We start from the raw sequence: 13004 nt of genomic DNA, 5'->3' as shown, positions 1-13004 counted from the left end.
AGGACTGATACTTAATTTTTTCTTCTGTTTCATTATTATTTATTAACATTGTTCTTGTTTTCCTTATTTTTGCTGGTTTAACTAGATTTCCTTGCAGCTTTTCCTTTAACAACGTGGAAATTCTATTATAGTTTTAGTCTATTCATAGTTTCCCTTTCTCTGTATTCAAAATCTTACATATATTTCTATATTTTCAAAACAGGAGACTATTTCTCTCACCACCACATACTCTAGTCCCCTTCTGCAAAGGAGATCTCCTCCCCTCCCTGTCCCTCCTCTCCCGCAGGTGAGTACACTGTAGCTGTCTACTAATCCAAGCACCTCCTCTCCCATGACCCAGTTCCTAAGGACTGCTTAATACTTGTAGCGGTAAATAATTATCAGAATTTTCCCTACAGGATGCTCACTTTATTTCAAGAGCCCTATTAACCATTAGATCAGGGGTTAACAAACTATAGCCAGATGGCTATGTTTTTGTATGGCCTGTGAGCCAAGCATGATTTTTTACATTTTTGAATGGGTTGAAAACATCAAAAAAAGAATTATTTTATGATATGTGAAAACTGCATAAATTCAAATTTCAATATTCTTTAAGAAAAGGTTTTTTGCAACAGTCACACCCACTTAGTGTTGTCCGTGGCCACTTTCTGTGCCACAGTGGCAGAGTTGAGGAGCTGAGACCAGAGACCACAGAAGGCGCTTGACAAACCATGTACAGAAGCAACATGGCCGTGACTCTCAGCAGACTGCCAACCACATTTTATTTCTTTATATTATCAGTGCATACTTATAATGTATTTTCTTGTCAAAACAAGAAAAATGCCACACTTAAGGCTCAGTGGGGTGTGGATTAAGTATTTTATCGAATTATAGGGCAGAGCACTGTGTTAGTTATTAGTTGTGCTAACAGAATACAACATACATTGGCATCATAATATTCCCAATTCACAGAAAAACAATAGCCAGAGAAATTAGAAAATTTAAAGCAGTATATCTCATCACAGAAGACACAAAAAAATAAAAAATGAGATGGAGGCTTCAACCAAAGTAAGTTTCCAAATGGCTCATTTATTAGCCAAGCAAGAAAGCCATTTACCAATGTTAAGTTAATTAAATTGTGTTTGATCACAGCAGCTGAAAAAAGTTTCCAAAGAAAACAAGCTATTAGATTTAGGGCAAGAATAGCTGCCCAGGTTTGGCCCATGGGGCATCGCTTGCTCTATAATGAGTGGTTCTCAACCTTCCTAATGCCGTAACCCTTTAATACAGTTCCTCATGTTGTGGTGACCCCCAATCATAAATTATTTTCGTTGCTACTTCATAACTATAATTTTGCTACTGTTATGAATTGTAATATAAATATCTGACATATAGGATGTATTTTCATTGTTACAAAGGGGTCATGACCCGCAGATTGAGAACCACTGCTCTACATAATCCTGATGCCTTAAGCCACATCTTCTAAAGTACCCGACTAGAGTACTGGACTAGTGTATGTGATTAAGGTATCTGACTAGGTTACCTGACCAGCGTATCTGACTAGACTACCTGACTAGTGTATCTGACTAGGGTACCTGACTATGGTACTTGACTAGCGTATCTGACTAGGGTACCTGACTATAGTACTTGACTAGCATTATCTGATTAAGGTATCTGACTAGGTTATCTGACTAGGGTACTTGACTAGCATATCTGACTAGGGTACCTGAGTAGAGTATCTGACAAGGGTACCTGACTACAGTACTTTACTAGAGTATCTGATTAAGGTATCTGACTAGCATATCCGACTAGCATATCTGACTAGGGTACCTGACTCATGTATCTGATCATGGCAGTCGTTCTCAACCTTCCTAATGCCGTGAAGTATTTTCATTGTTACAAAGGGGTCACAACCCACAGGCTGAGAATCGCTGGACTAGGGTATTTGACTAGCGTATCTGATGAGGTTACTTGACTAGGGTACTTGACTAATGTATCTGACTAGCATACCTTACTAGTGTCTGTGACACCACACAATGTGAGCTGGGGCACAAAGAGCAAGTGGGAACCCAGAATTTAAAATTTACTACACACCAAGCACCATCTTCTGCCCTCCTACATCCCTTTGTTATTTTTTTTCTAGACCTTTTTACCACCTGAAAGTGTTTACTGGTCACTGTCAACCTCTACTGTGAGGACAGGAACTTTGTCCATCTTATAATCCCAGTGCCTGTACAAATGCAGGTGCTCAGTAAACATCTGAATATATGAATGAATGATGACTTTCCCAGGTCAGGAGTTCAGAAGGTCTATGTGCTCTAGGGCCCACTAGGGAGAACGTGTTCATTCAGCACGTTCCTCAGAGGCCCAGAGGCTATGCATCCCAGAGGCTGACTAAGCCTGCAGGGCAGGCACACTGAGTTTGTCCCACACACAGAGACACGGCAGGAATCTGGCTGGCCATGGTAGTGGCAATCCGGCCTAGGAAACCAGATTGAACCTCTTTAACATGCCCTGACCACCCAGTAACTTCTTTGTAGAAGCATGTCCAGGAAGCTGAGTAGTAGCTGTGACGTACCCAGGAAATTTCTGGAGACAGCCAAGTATAGCCAAGGCAGATGGACACAAGGTATTCCTCTGCCCTAAACCTGGACAAGCACACCTGTGACACACCTGACTCAGCACTCCCACCTCCACCAGCTCTGGGTGACCCCTGAAAGGGATCAGGGGACTGGCTCCTGTGCCTAATGGAGGCCCAGGGAAAAAAGTACACCTAAGCTCCAGATTCATTATTTTGGCTGGAAGAGCTAAAAAATTAATAATAAAACCAATAAACACACAATAGGAAACAGAAACTTACATACAATCCCTCATTTCACGTTCATTTGGCCCCTGATGTAGCACTGCAAAAATTCCCACTTCTGAGGAAAGGAGACCCAGGTGCAGGGAAGTCTCACTGTCTGCCCCAGTTTTCACACTAGCAGTGGTGAGGATGCAAGCACAACCCAGTCTGCCACATGGCCGAGACCCTGGCCAACCAAGATAATCTGAAAATCTCTTCTGGGTGATCTGGGACCTACTCAAAGCAAGTAGGCTGCCCTGGAATCAGCCTAGACTGTCACCCGTGAGCCACACTAGGAACATTACCTTCTTGCAGGAGTTTACGCTTATGTATGAAGCCATATGCCATGATGGCTCTTTCAAAAGAACTCTTTTAGGTCAACACTGTGTGCCCTTTGAATGAATGAATAAATTGACATTAAATGGCTGCCCAAGGCAGACAGATGTCACATGACGTGGAGAGCATTTGAGCCTAGTCTGTGTGATTCCCAAGTTCAGCCTTACCATAGGAAGGAAAGTCTCCCACCAAGGAGACTCCAGCTTTCGAGGGAACCCATCTCCCACACCCTAGGTAGGGATCCAGTGGAACAGTAACGACTCAGAGGCCAGACAGACCTGGGTTCAAACTCTGACTTTATCACCTGTGACCTTGGGCAAGTCACTTCACATCTCTTGGGCTGGTTTCCAGAGTGGCTGCCTTTCGGGAGGGGGTCTGGTGGCCTGGGTTTAAGAGTAGGAAGAAAAGTTGCTTTCAATAAGCAATTTTTGTCTTATTTGAATTTTTTTTATTACCATGTGTATTATACTACTTTCCCCAAATATTTATATATAATTCTAGGGGAAAATAAATGATAGATTTAATTGGAGAAAAAAAGTACTTAGCAAAAATTACTACCTCCTCCTCAGGGTTATTGTAAGGATTGAAAATAATGCATGCGGCGCATAAGGGCACACAACAGATGCTCAATCAACAGTGCGGGTGGTGAAGGGAGGTGGGAGCAAGAGATAGGCTTGTCCCTGCCCCCAGCTCAGCCTACAGCCAGGCCCTGACCTACAGCCACAGCTTGAGGGGAGGCGCCTGGTCAGCTTGCTCCTGTGGGGGGCTGAGAGCAGGGGATTTGGTCCCAGTAGGCACCTACTCCCTTTACTCCCTCATAGGAGCCTTAGGAAGCCTCTCTTGCCCACTAAAGCCCAGGCTCCTAAGACCCTTCGTCACAAATGCAAAGTCCCCACGCAGCTGCTCCTGGTTGGAGGAAGCCTGCATCTGCTCAGGGTTGTCTGCGTTGGATTTGCATCAGATTCTGCGGACTGCAAGTCAACAGCTTTTGTGCCTCCACTTCCAGCCCCCCAAGATTGAGCAGGAAAAGACTGGTGGCCCCAGGGATGCACCACATTAGTGGCAGGACCTGGGTCATTGTGCCTCGTAGGCATTCCCATCGCTCTCATGGGCATTTTGGCAGCATTTTTCTTGCTTCTCACAGAAGCCCCTCCCAGTTCTTAAAGGCATGACTGCACTGCCATTGACGGAGTGAGTGGAAGCATGAGGCCAGGGGCCACACCAAATGGGACACCATTCTTTGGTAGACATTTTGGAATGGTAGACATTATGGAATAATTATATGCCATAATACTGCTAATAAATCAAGCAAGACAAATGAGTAAAATGTACTTTATCACCTTCACCTTCAATCAGCATCTTGGGGCTGGACTAAGGCTGACAGAGCCCCGTGGCCTTATCAGAGCTAAAGAAGCTGAGTCTGGGGTCTGGAAAAGGGTAGGGAAGGGGGACAGAACTGCACCCAGGAGGAATCTCCAAAACGAGGAAGAGGGAGGGGAAGGGTATCCAGAGCAGAGTCCCAGTCCCAGGGATCCGAAAAAAGGGAGGGAATCTGGGAGGGGAAGCTGTGTGAGGAAAATCCAACCTCGTGTGATACCCTGAATGCCTTCCTCTGAGCACCCACTCTGTGTGGGCCAGACATTGGACTGGTGCCTGCACTGAGCCTGGGAGGTGACTGTTACTGGGGTCCGTGGGGCACTGTGGTGCTTGCTGAAAGCCTCAAGACAGACCTCGGCTAAGAGTCTGAGACCCGTGTATCCTCTTGACCCCTGCCAGTGGGGTCACCAGCATTCTGTGCTCTGAGGCAGCTGAAGCCCAGTCAAATCCCAGGAAAGCCACCAAGGACAGAGAGGTTTAGATATCTGCCCATCCCTTATTTGAGGCCCTAATAGGCATGAATTGCTACTCACAGCTACATGGACAGCTGGTGGGAGGAGGCGATTCTAAGATTCCAGGACTTCAGGATGTACTACCACGTTCTGTCCACCTTGATGATGGGTCTGACTGGTCTACACACCTAAGACTTACAGCTAGTGACAATGAACTTCAGGCATCCTACGTGTAGCTGGACCTCCACTCTGTCACCTTCTTGTACTTTCCCACATCTTGCTCTCTGGCACCTCTGTCATCATTCTCCCTTCCCTCTCAGCCCACAGGTGAGGACAGACCTGGACCAGCCTATTCTGATGGGCAGTGTTTCCCTTTGGACATAAGCAGCTTGGGGTGGACACAGCAGCCACTCCGCCTGATGGAGGCGCAGTGAAGTGCAGGAGAGTAGGGCCTGGTCAGGGGGGACATCGCTGAATGCTGCTGTATGCCACTGGCCACAGAGGCCAGCCTGCTTGGAACTACAAGGGCCACCTCTACCACATAAGTAAGTAGGATCAGGGCAGCCGAGGTGGCGTCCTCCCCAGCCTGTACGGGCCCCAGATCTATGACTGGATGGCAGAGAGAACTTAGGCCACCCAACTACTCTGGGCCTCTAAAAACTACAGAGGTTGGGACTAGAAGGTCTCCATGGGCCTTTCTGGTTCTTATGACAGATGCCAGACTATGCCGAGCCTGAGAAGGCACCTGAGAAGGAGGAGGGCAGGCTGGTGGGGTCATGCTCACCCGCTCCACAAGGCCGTGCTTGTGCTTCAGCTTGTACACCTTCAGCATGGGCAGGACGCTCTCGGCATAGTTCTTATCCTCCAGCCCATGGAGCAGGGTGCCATGGAAGGCCAGCCGGCACGTGTTGGCATGGATGTCTGCATCCAGCCTGGAGCCGATCACCAGGCACAGTCGAGGGCAGGTAACAGGCTTCTCAAACTCCACCAGGGCCCACTGCTGCCGAGGGCAACCGCCCTCTGTGGCCTGGCCCACCTTCTTGTCAGCCGTGGCACTGTCTGTCATGGCTGGTGCCAAATCCTTGCACAGGTACTGCTCCTGGAAGAGGTATTCTCGAGAGAAGTCAAAGGAGTCCAGTACAGGCTCATGATCAAAGCTGTCAGGGGCAGGGCTGAAGAACATCAGCCGGCCCATGACTGTCTCGTGGCCCACTGTGATGTGGAACTTGGCCTTGGTCTGCAGGGGACCCCGGAAATATGTAATCTTTTCCACGGAGATAAGGGCCGCATGGACAGTGTGCAAGGACTCAGGGGAACACACCAGCCCACGCTCCAGCAGCTTGGGGTCAAACTGGGTAACACAGATGCCCAGCCGGTCTCCCTGCAGGGCTGTGGTGACGGGCATATGGAACATCTGCATGGACTTCACCTTCTTCACCACCTGAGGGGAAATGAGAGAGAGCGTGAAGCCAGTGAGCCTTGAGGCTGGGGGATGGGGAAGAATGGGACCCAGCTATAGAAACCCCTGTCCTGGTGCTCACTAACGAACACCCACCTGACAATTGGCTCGGCACCAGCCAAGAGGAGACCTAGGGCCTAGTTAGATTCTCCTTGGATAGAGGAGGCGCCATCCTGAAAACACAAGGCCCAGGGCCGCTAAGCAGGGCAGGGACAGCTTCACTCCCTAAGCCTCGCCTCTCTTTTAGAAGAAGCAAAGTGGTCATAGCAGCCAAATCCTGGACCACCTTATTCCCTTTGACCCCATTCTACCCAGGCTTCTCCCAGGCATCTCCCTTTTCATCAACCATTCTGGTAGTTTCTAGCCCTCGGTGTAGGCTTCTCTGCACCCCCCCCCAACACCACCACCACCAGGCCCTAAGAATGGACTTCCCAGTTCCTCAGCCTGCCAAGCTATGCCCATTGGCCCTCAAGCCCAGGTCAAACACTGCTGCTCTGGAGTCTGCCCAAATCCAGTGTGCAGGACCTGTCCTTGCCTTCTTGGTGGAGCCCCAGCCCCTCCTAATCACATACAGTCTGCTGTACTGCACTGCCTGCCAGCTGGCCTGGAAGTAACTCAGAGCAGGGTCTCTCTTCATTCATTGGACACACATTCCCAGAGAGCCTATTGTATGTCAGGCACCTTACTAGGGGAAGGAATAGCTTGAGCTCTGTCTGCAAAGAGCTTAATATCTAGAAAAAACAAAATTACATATATGGAAAAGTTCTATGTAATATTCTATACTGGTATTAACTCAATTTATATCAATATAAATAAAATCAATATATAAAATTATAGGTGTGCAAATATATGTAATTTAACTCCTTAATGATATGTAGGGTGATGTGACAGAGAAGGCCTGGGGTAGGGTGAGGGTCTGTTTCTCAGATGGGTAGTTAGGTCTCTCACAGAGGATGTCTGAGCTGACAGCCAGTTGTGTGACCCACAGAAAAAACATTCTAAATGGGAGACCCAGTAAGTACACGGCCTGAGTGAGAAAAAGCCCAGAAAACCTGAAAAACAAAGAGACAGGAGGGCTGCAGCAGGGGAGGGGGGTCAAGGCTTGGCCCCACAGAATTCTGCAAGGCCCGGAAGTCACTGGAGTAGTTTAGGCAAAGGAGTAACCTGACCTTATCTGTTCCTAAGAGATCACACTGACTGCTATACCCGGCACATTTCTGCATCCACAGTTTGTAAATCAGGAACAGACGCAGAAAAAGGTCTCTGATAAGACACCACGAAATGAATGAACATCCCTAGTATGACTCACTGTTTCTGAGATGAGATGAAACTATGTTCACAGATTTCTATTTAATGAAGTAGAGAAATACATAACATTTCAGAAAACCTGTCATCCAAAATTGTTAAACTAAAGAGAATTTGGCATTTAGGTTGCAAGTGCCCCATGCAGAACACTCTCTCCAAGGATAAAGGGAGAGTGTTGTGCTAATGGCCCATGAGCCCAAGACCTTTCCTGGAGAGCCATAATACTCAAGTGTTTGTTTAAAGATCATTAACTACCTAACCAAGAGGTCAGGGGGCAGAGAAAGTGAGAAGCCCAGTGTCAAATGCCACAGCCAAGATCAATCAAAAAGAAACATAAAACATCTCTGAAATGGTCTGTAAAGGCAATGGGAAAATAAGATTTTCAGGAATGTAACTTAGGGTAACTGGAGAATATTATCTCACACCTAGCATCATCTGCCAGGGAGGTAGGGCTGAGTCTCAGATCTTTCCTGCCAGATGCCTATAGCAGCTCAGCAAGCCCCTTGCCCGTCCCCTCTCCGGTGAAGCTTTCTAAGATGCCTATTTGATGATACAATTCTTTGTCACCAACTTTCATGGGCTCTGATCTTCCACTGCATGAATTTTAAACCTTTGGTTGTAGCTGCTGTGAGCAGGGGAAGATCCTTTGGTCAAGAGAAATTCCATGGAGACTCCCTGCTAATGTATGGGGACCTCCTGGCACCCCCTCTCCTACCCCCCAGGTACTGTGCTGAGAAGACTAGCTACAGGGTCTAGCCCCCTGGGAAGCCCCTCGCCACACAACCAATGCCACTGCCCTTCCTGCCCCACACTCTCACCAGCCCTTTCAGCCACCGCCAACAAATACTTGACTGACTCCTTGCACATACTGTGCTTCTGAATGTCTGTGTGCTGTGCCCATGAATCCCAGGGAGAATCCTCCTCCCTGGGATTCATTCCCCAGCTTCATCCCTAAGCCCAGATCCTGCAGCACCTCTTGGAAGTGTTCCCTGACTGCTCCAGACAGAGATGGCTGCTTTGAAGCTGACTTCCTATGTGGTCACACTGCATTACGGGCAATCCCTGCCTCTGTGTACTGACTGACTCAAACTACAACATAAGGAACGCCCAGGAGTCTGCCACCCACCCTGAGAACTAGAGCATTACCAATCACTTGTGTCTCTTTGTGTGCTCCTTCCCACCTAACGCCGTCTGCCCTGGGCCGGAAGTAGATGCTCCCTAGAATTTGGCGTGCAGCATTCCCTTTCTTTTTACAGACACAGTGCGTGACTGTATAGAGGTTCACTACAGACACAGTACACATGCCTACTCAATAATCCACGTTGTTGTGTAAGTCTTTGCACTATATGAAAGGAGCATCGTGCTGGTTACAGCACTAAAACTCCACGCACTCACTGCATGCACCTGCAGCTTGCCTGTTGCCAACATCGTCTATTAATTAAATCACTCATATTTAGCACGGCGCAGGTTCCTGTTAACATGTACTGGGGCATTTCTAGTTCTTTGCTAGAAAATCCTGCAATGAATTTCTTATAAGAATTCTACCAGCTCTGCAAGGGGTTCTCAAGGGAATCACCCCTGGAGTAGAATTTGCTGGGTTGCAGGGTGGGTGAGTCTTGGACTTGGCTAGATACATAAACTTCCATCAACAGGGCCTCAGATACACCCACTGATACTTTTTCCAACATGTGGTACTGTCAGATCTCTTAATTTCTGCCTACAAATTTGTATCTCTTCCCTGCTCAATTCTAAGACAGGGACTGTGCTCTACTGCATCCTCAGTGCCCTGCACAGCCCCCCCACGAAGACGACGGCTGCATCGCATTCTGGAAGACAGATGTCCCTTGTGGCAAAGCACCAAGCTGAGGTTCCAGACTTGCTAGGGCTCGAATGAGATCCTGGTATTTATGAGCCTTCCTGTGAGAGAGGGTGGCAGGGGGGCCTCGTGCCCCACTGACGCCCCTGCCAGGCCTCCCTCCCCATCACACGCATGCCAAGCAGGCTTTATTCAAAGCATGTTCTCTTTTCATGTTCTTAGGCCTGAAATAACAAAGAATGCCTTACGAGGGCACTGTGAAGAACAGAAAGACAAATAGCTGTGCAAATAAAGATTTTAAGGGCCTTAAAAGATTTTAAGGTAAGAAATTGTGAAGAAGATAAAGACAGGGACAGGGCAGTGTGGCACCACTGTGGGCTCTCACAGGGCCACACAGAGAAGTGTCTCCACACAGGCCGAGAGTCCACACTCTTCCAGGGTCATGTTCCAGAATAGAAGATCCTCCTTAGAACTTCCAAGATAAAGAAAAGCAGATAATCTTACCAACCTAAGGGAGAAAAAAACCCTTTGAGGCATTATATTCTAGCCGAGTCTGAGAGACTCTACCCAGCTATTCGACAACTCACTCACATTCACTAATATCCAGGCTGAGTGGCTGAAACAGTGAACGTGCATTCACTCAACACACACATAGTCACTTTCTCTGAGGTACCAGGCCCAGGCCACAGACTGAGGGGGAACAAAATCAACATTTTTAGTCCTATGAAGTCTCCTGCCTGAGGGAGACAGACTTAACTAAATCATCAACTAATAAGTGCAGAGTTATAAAATTATGTGAGGTACCATGAGAAAAAAAGCAGGAGGCTCCACAAGAACAGATGACTTGGGGCTCATCGTCCTGGGTGGTCCGGGAGGGCTTCCCTGAAGAGGCGGCATCAAAGCTGAGACCAGATGGATGAGAGGGGACCACGCACGGGGACTCTGGGCAGAGCCTAAGGCTTTCCTTGCTCCAGAGCAAAGAAAGAGCCTGACCCACTATAGGAGCTGCAAGGTGGCAGGGCAGGCGTGGGGGGAGGGCGTCTGCCAGGGGACGTCAGGCTGGAGACATGGGCCAGCCATCTTCACCACAGGAAAGGGCACCTGGAAGCCACCACCAATGGTGGTTGGGCCAGGGTTGACAGAAGAATGACACCTTCCGGTTTGCATTTTTCAAAGTTCACTTTGGCTATCTGGTGTAGTAAACAGACAGGGGAGGTGGGGAAATAAGAGAGGCAAGAGGAACGAGCAAGGCAGACACTCAGAGATCAAGACACTTTCTGTGGCGACAGGGGTGTGAGCTTGAGGGACAGATCAGCATGCAAAGAACCACTGGCAGGTTTCCAGGTTGAGATGGGCACATGGGAGGTCCAGGGAGGTCCAGGGAGCCCTGTAAGCGAGAGGGGTCTCAGCGGCAGCAGGCGTGGGAGACTGTAGCTTACGAGCCCGCTGCCTCCTTCACGCTGACCGGCATCTCCAGCCTACTACACCCACACATGGCATCTCCTTCATCTTCTCCTTCTCAAAAAAGGCAACCAGATATTCAGGTGAAAAGCCAAGGTTTCCACCCGACTCTCTGCATGCTCTTGTAGCCATGTCCTGGGCCCAGCAGATGGATTCAGCTCAGTGTCTGCCCTGGCCGCAGCCCCAGCCCCTACCCAGCTTGGATTATTGCCCTTCCCCTGAAGCCTATTCCATAAGAGCAGCTTAAACACACAATAATATGACACTGCTCATCTCACTGTAAAAGCCCAAGTCCTTCTCATGCCTCACAAGGCCCCAAGATCTGGCTCCTGCTACGTCTCTGGCTTTATTTGCTGTGCCCCCGACCCTGCCTCACAGCTCATGTCCCTTCAGTCTCACAGGCCTTCTTGCTCCTATTCCCTAAATGTGCCAGGCATGCTCCTAACTCAGTGCCTTTGCACTTGGCTGTCTCTCTGACAAAGATGGCCTTCCCTCTTTCCCTCTCTTCCTTCATATCTCTGCTTAAATGTCACTTGATCAGAGTCCATCCTTGGCCACTCAGGAAAAGAGCACCCCCATATCCCATCAGCCTTCTCCTTGACATCTACCGGTATATTGCTGTCCCTCCTGCATGTGCAACCTACATGAAGACAGGGACTGTTTCCATTTCTACTTCCAGTGCCCAGCTTAATGCCCAGCATATGGGCACCTGAATACATACTTGTGGAGTAAGTGGAAAAAGCCAGACACTTCCTCAGGGGATTCAGCCTGTGTCTGGGAGAGCAGGACTGGGCCTAGGCTGGCTGTGCAGCTAGAGGTTCCAGATAACCTTACAGGGAAGGCGTCTTCACAACAGGGGAAGCAGGCTGAGGCCTGCTGATCAGGACCCCCAGTTTCCCTGGTGTGGGGGTGAGCAGTGGAAGGGAGGTAGAGGACGCTGCACGGCAGAGGGCAGATGCACAGGTGCTACTGCTGTGGGGTGCGAGGACCTTTCCCTGAGCTCAGGACCCCAAAGGTGGTGGGCGGCTGCAGAGTCTCCCTCCTATCCTTCCTGTCTCTCTAGCACTAAGCGCCTCTGGGAAAGGAAAGAACGAATACAGGGAAGGAGGGAGGAAGAAATACATCAAGCAAGCAAATGATTTTTAAAACTCAAGTTCGTGCTTGCTAAGCAGTTTGGTCCTTTCTGCTTAACAAAGAAGATTCACTATCATCTGGGTCAGTTATTCTTCACAAAAACTCCACAAGGCAGGTCAATATTTTTACATTCAATTTTATGGATGAAGAAACAGGTTTTTGATGTCTACAAGGTCACAAAGCAAATAGGCTGAGACTTGGGACAATAAACTCTGGGACTGAACAGTAGGCCTGATCCTCCATGGCCTCATCCCCTGACGGTTGAGCAGATAGTATGCCCTGGGCTGGCCAGAGCTGGGGACAGAGCAGCTCTGCCCTGCCAGTCTCCTCAGGCTCTGTCCAGGGACAGATGATCCACAGCATGGTGGATGATCCACAGCATGGTGCCCACACAACTTAAGCCCTAAAAGAAGGCTCCGGGGAAGGGGAGGGAAGACTCTGGACAGGGGACTCCAAACCACCGCTGTGACCTTTCACATAAACACTTCCTCAGGCGAGGCGGTGACCCAGGAGTGTCAGACCTACCTTGAGACTCAGGTGTATGAGGAAGGCTCAGCCCATGCCTGCTGTCCTGGGGCACCCAGGCCGCCTCTCTGCTCCTGCCCCAGATGCTGAGCTGCCCTGGAGAAAGTCAGCCACAAACTCCTACTGGCAGAGCTCACGAATCCTTTTCAGCCCTGACTTCCCAGCTGTACTGCTCCCTCCCCGGCACCCACGTTTTCAGTCCACTGAGTAAGCAGAGGAGAGAACAAATGAATACCCCTGCAACTATTCCCAGGTCTGACATGCCCAGACACTCTTTCTGGCCTTTAGAGTGTCTACAACTTAGTTTTCTGGCATTCT

General features: G+C 48.9%; 1 protein-coding gene across 4 annotated transcripts in view; it reads right to left on the bottom strand.

The window, feature by feature from the left end:
- EEFSEC (eukaryotic elongation factor, selenocysteine-tRNA specific) overlaps window positions 1-13004 on the bottom strand; it is a 300214-nt gene that overhangs the window by 60855 nt on the left and 226355 nt on the right. For all 4 annotated transcript variants that reach the window (XM_053599610.1, XM_053599608.1, XM_053599611.1 and 1 more), the window contains one exon: window positions 5771-6427. In XM_053599610.1, the coding sequence (XP_053455585.1) occupies window positions 5771-6427 (657 nt within the window). The remainder of the gene's footprint in view (window positions 1-5770; window positions 6428-13004) is intronic.

This window comes from Nycticebus coucang, chromosome 8 (genome assembly GCF_027406575.1).
Source record: "Nycticebus coucang isolate mNycCou1 chromosome 8, mNycCou1.pri, whole genome shotgun sequence".
In the NCBI taxonomy this organism is placed as follows: Eukaryota; Metazoa; Chordata; class Mammalia; order Primates; family Lorisidae; genus Nycticebus; species Nycticebus coucang.
Note: the sequence above shows the minus strand (reverse complement) of the source record. Positions and strands in the feature narration are given on the sequence as shown.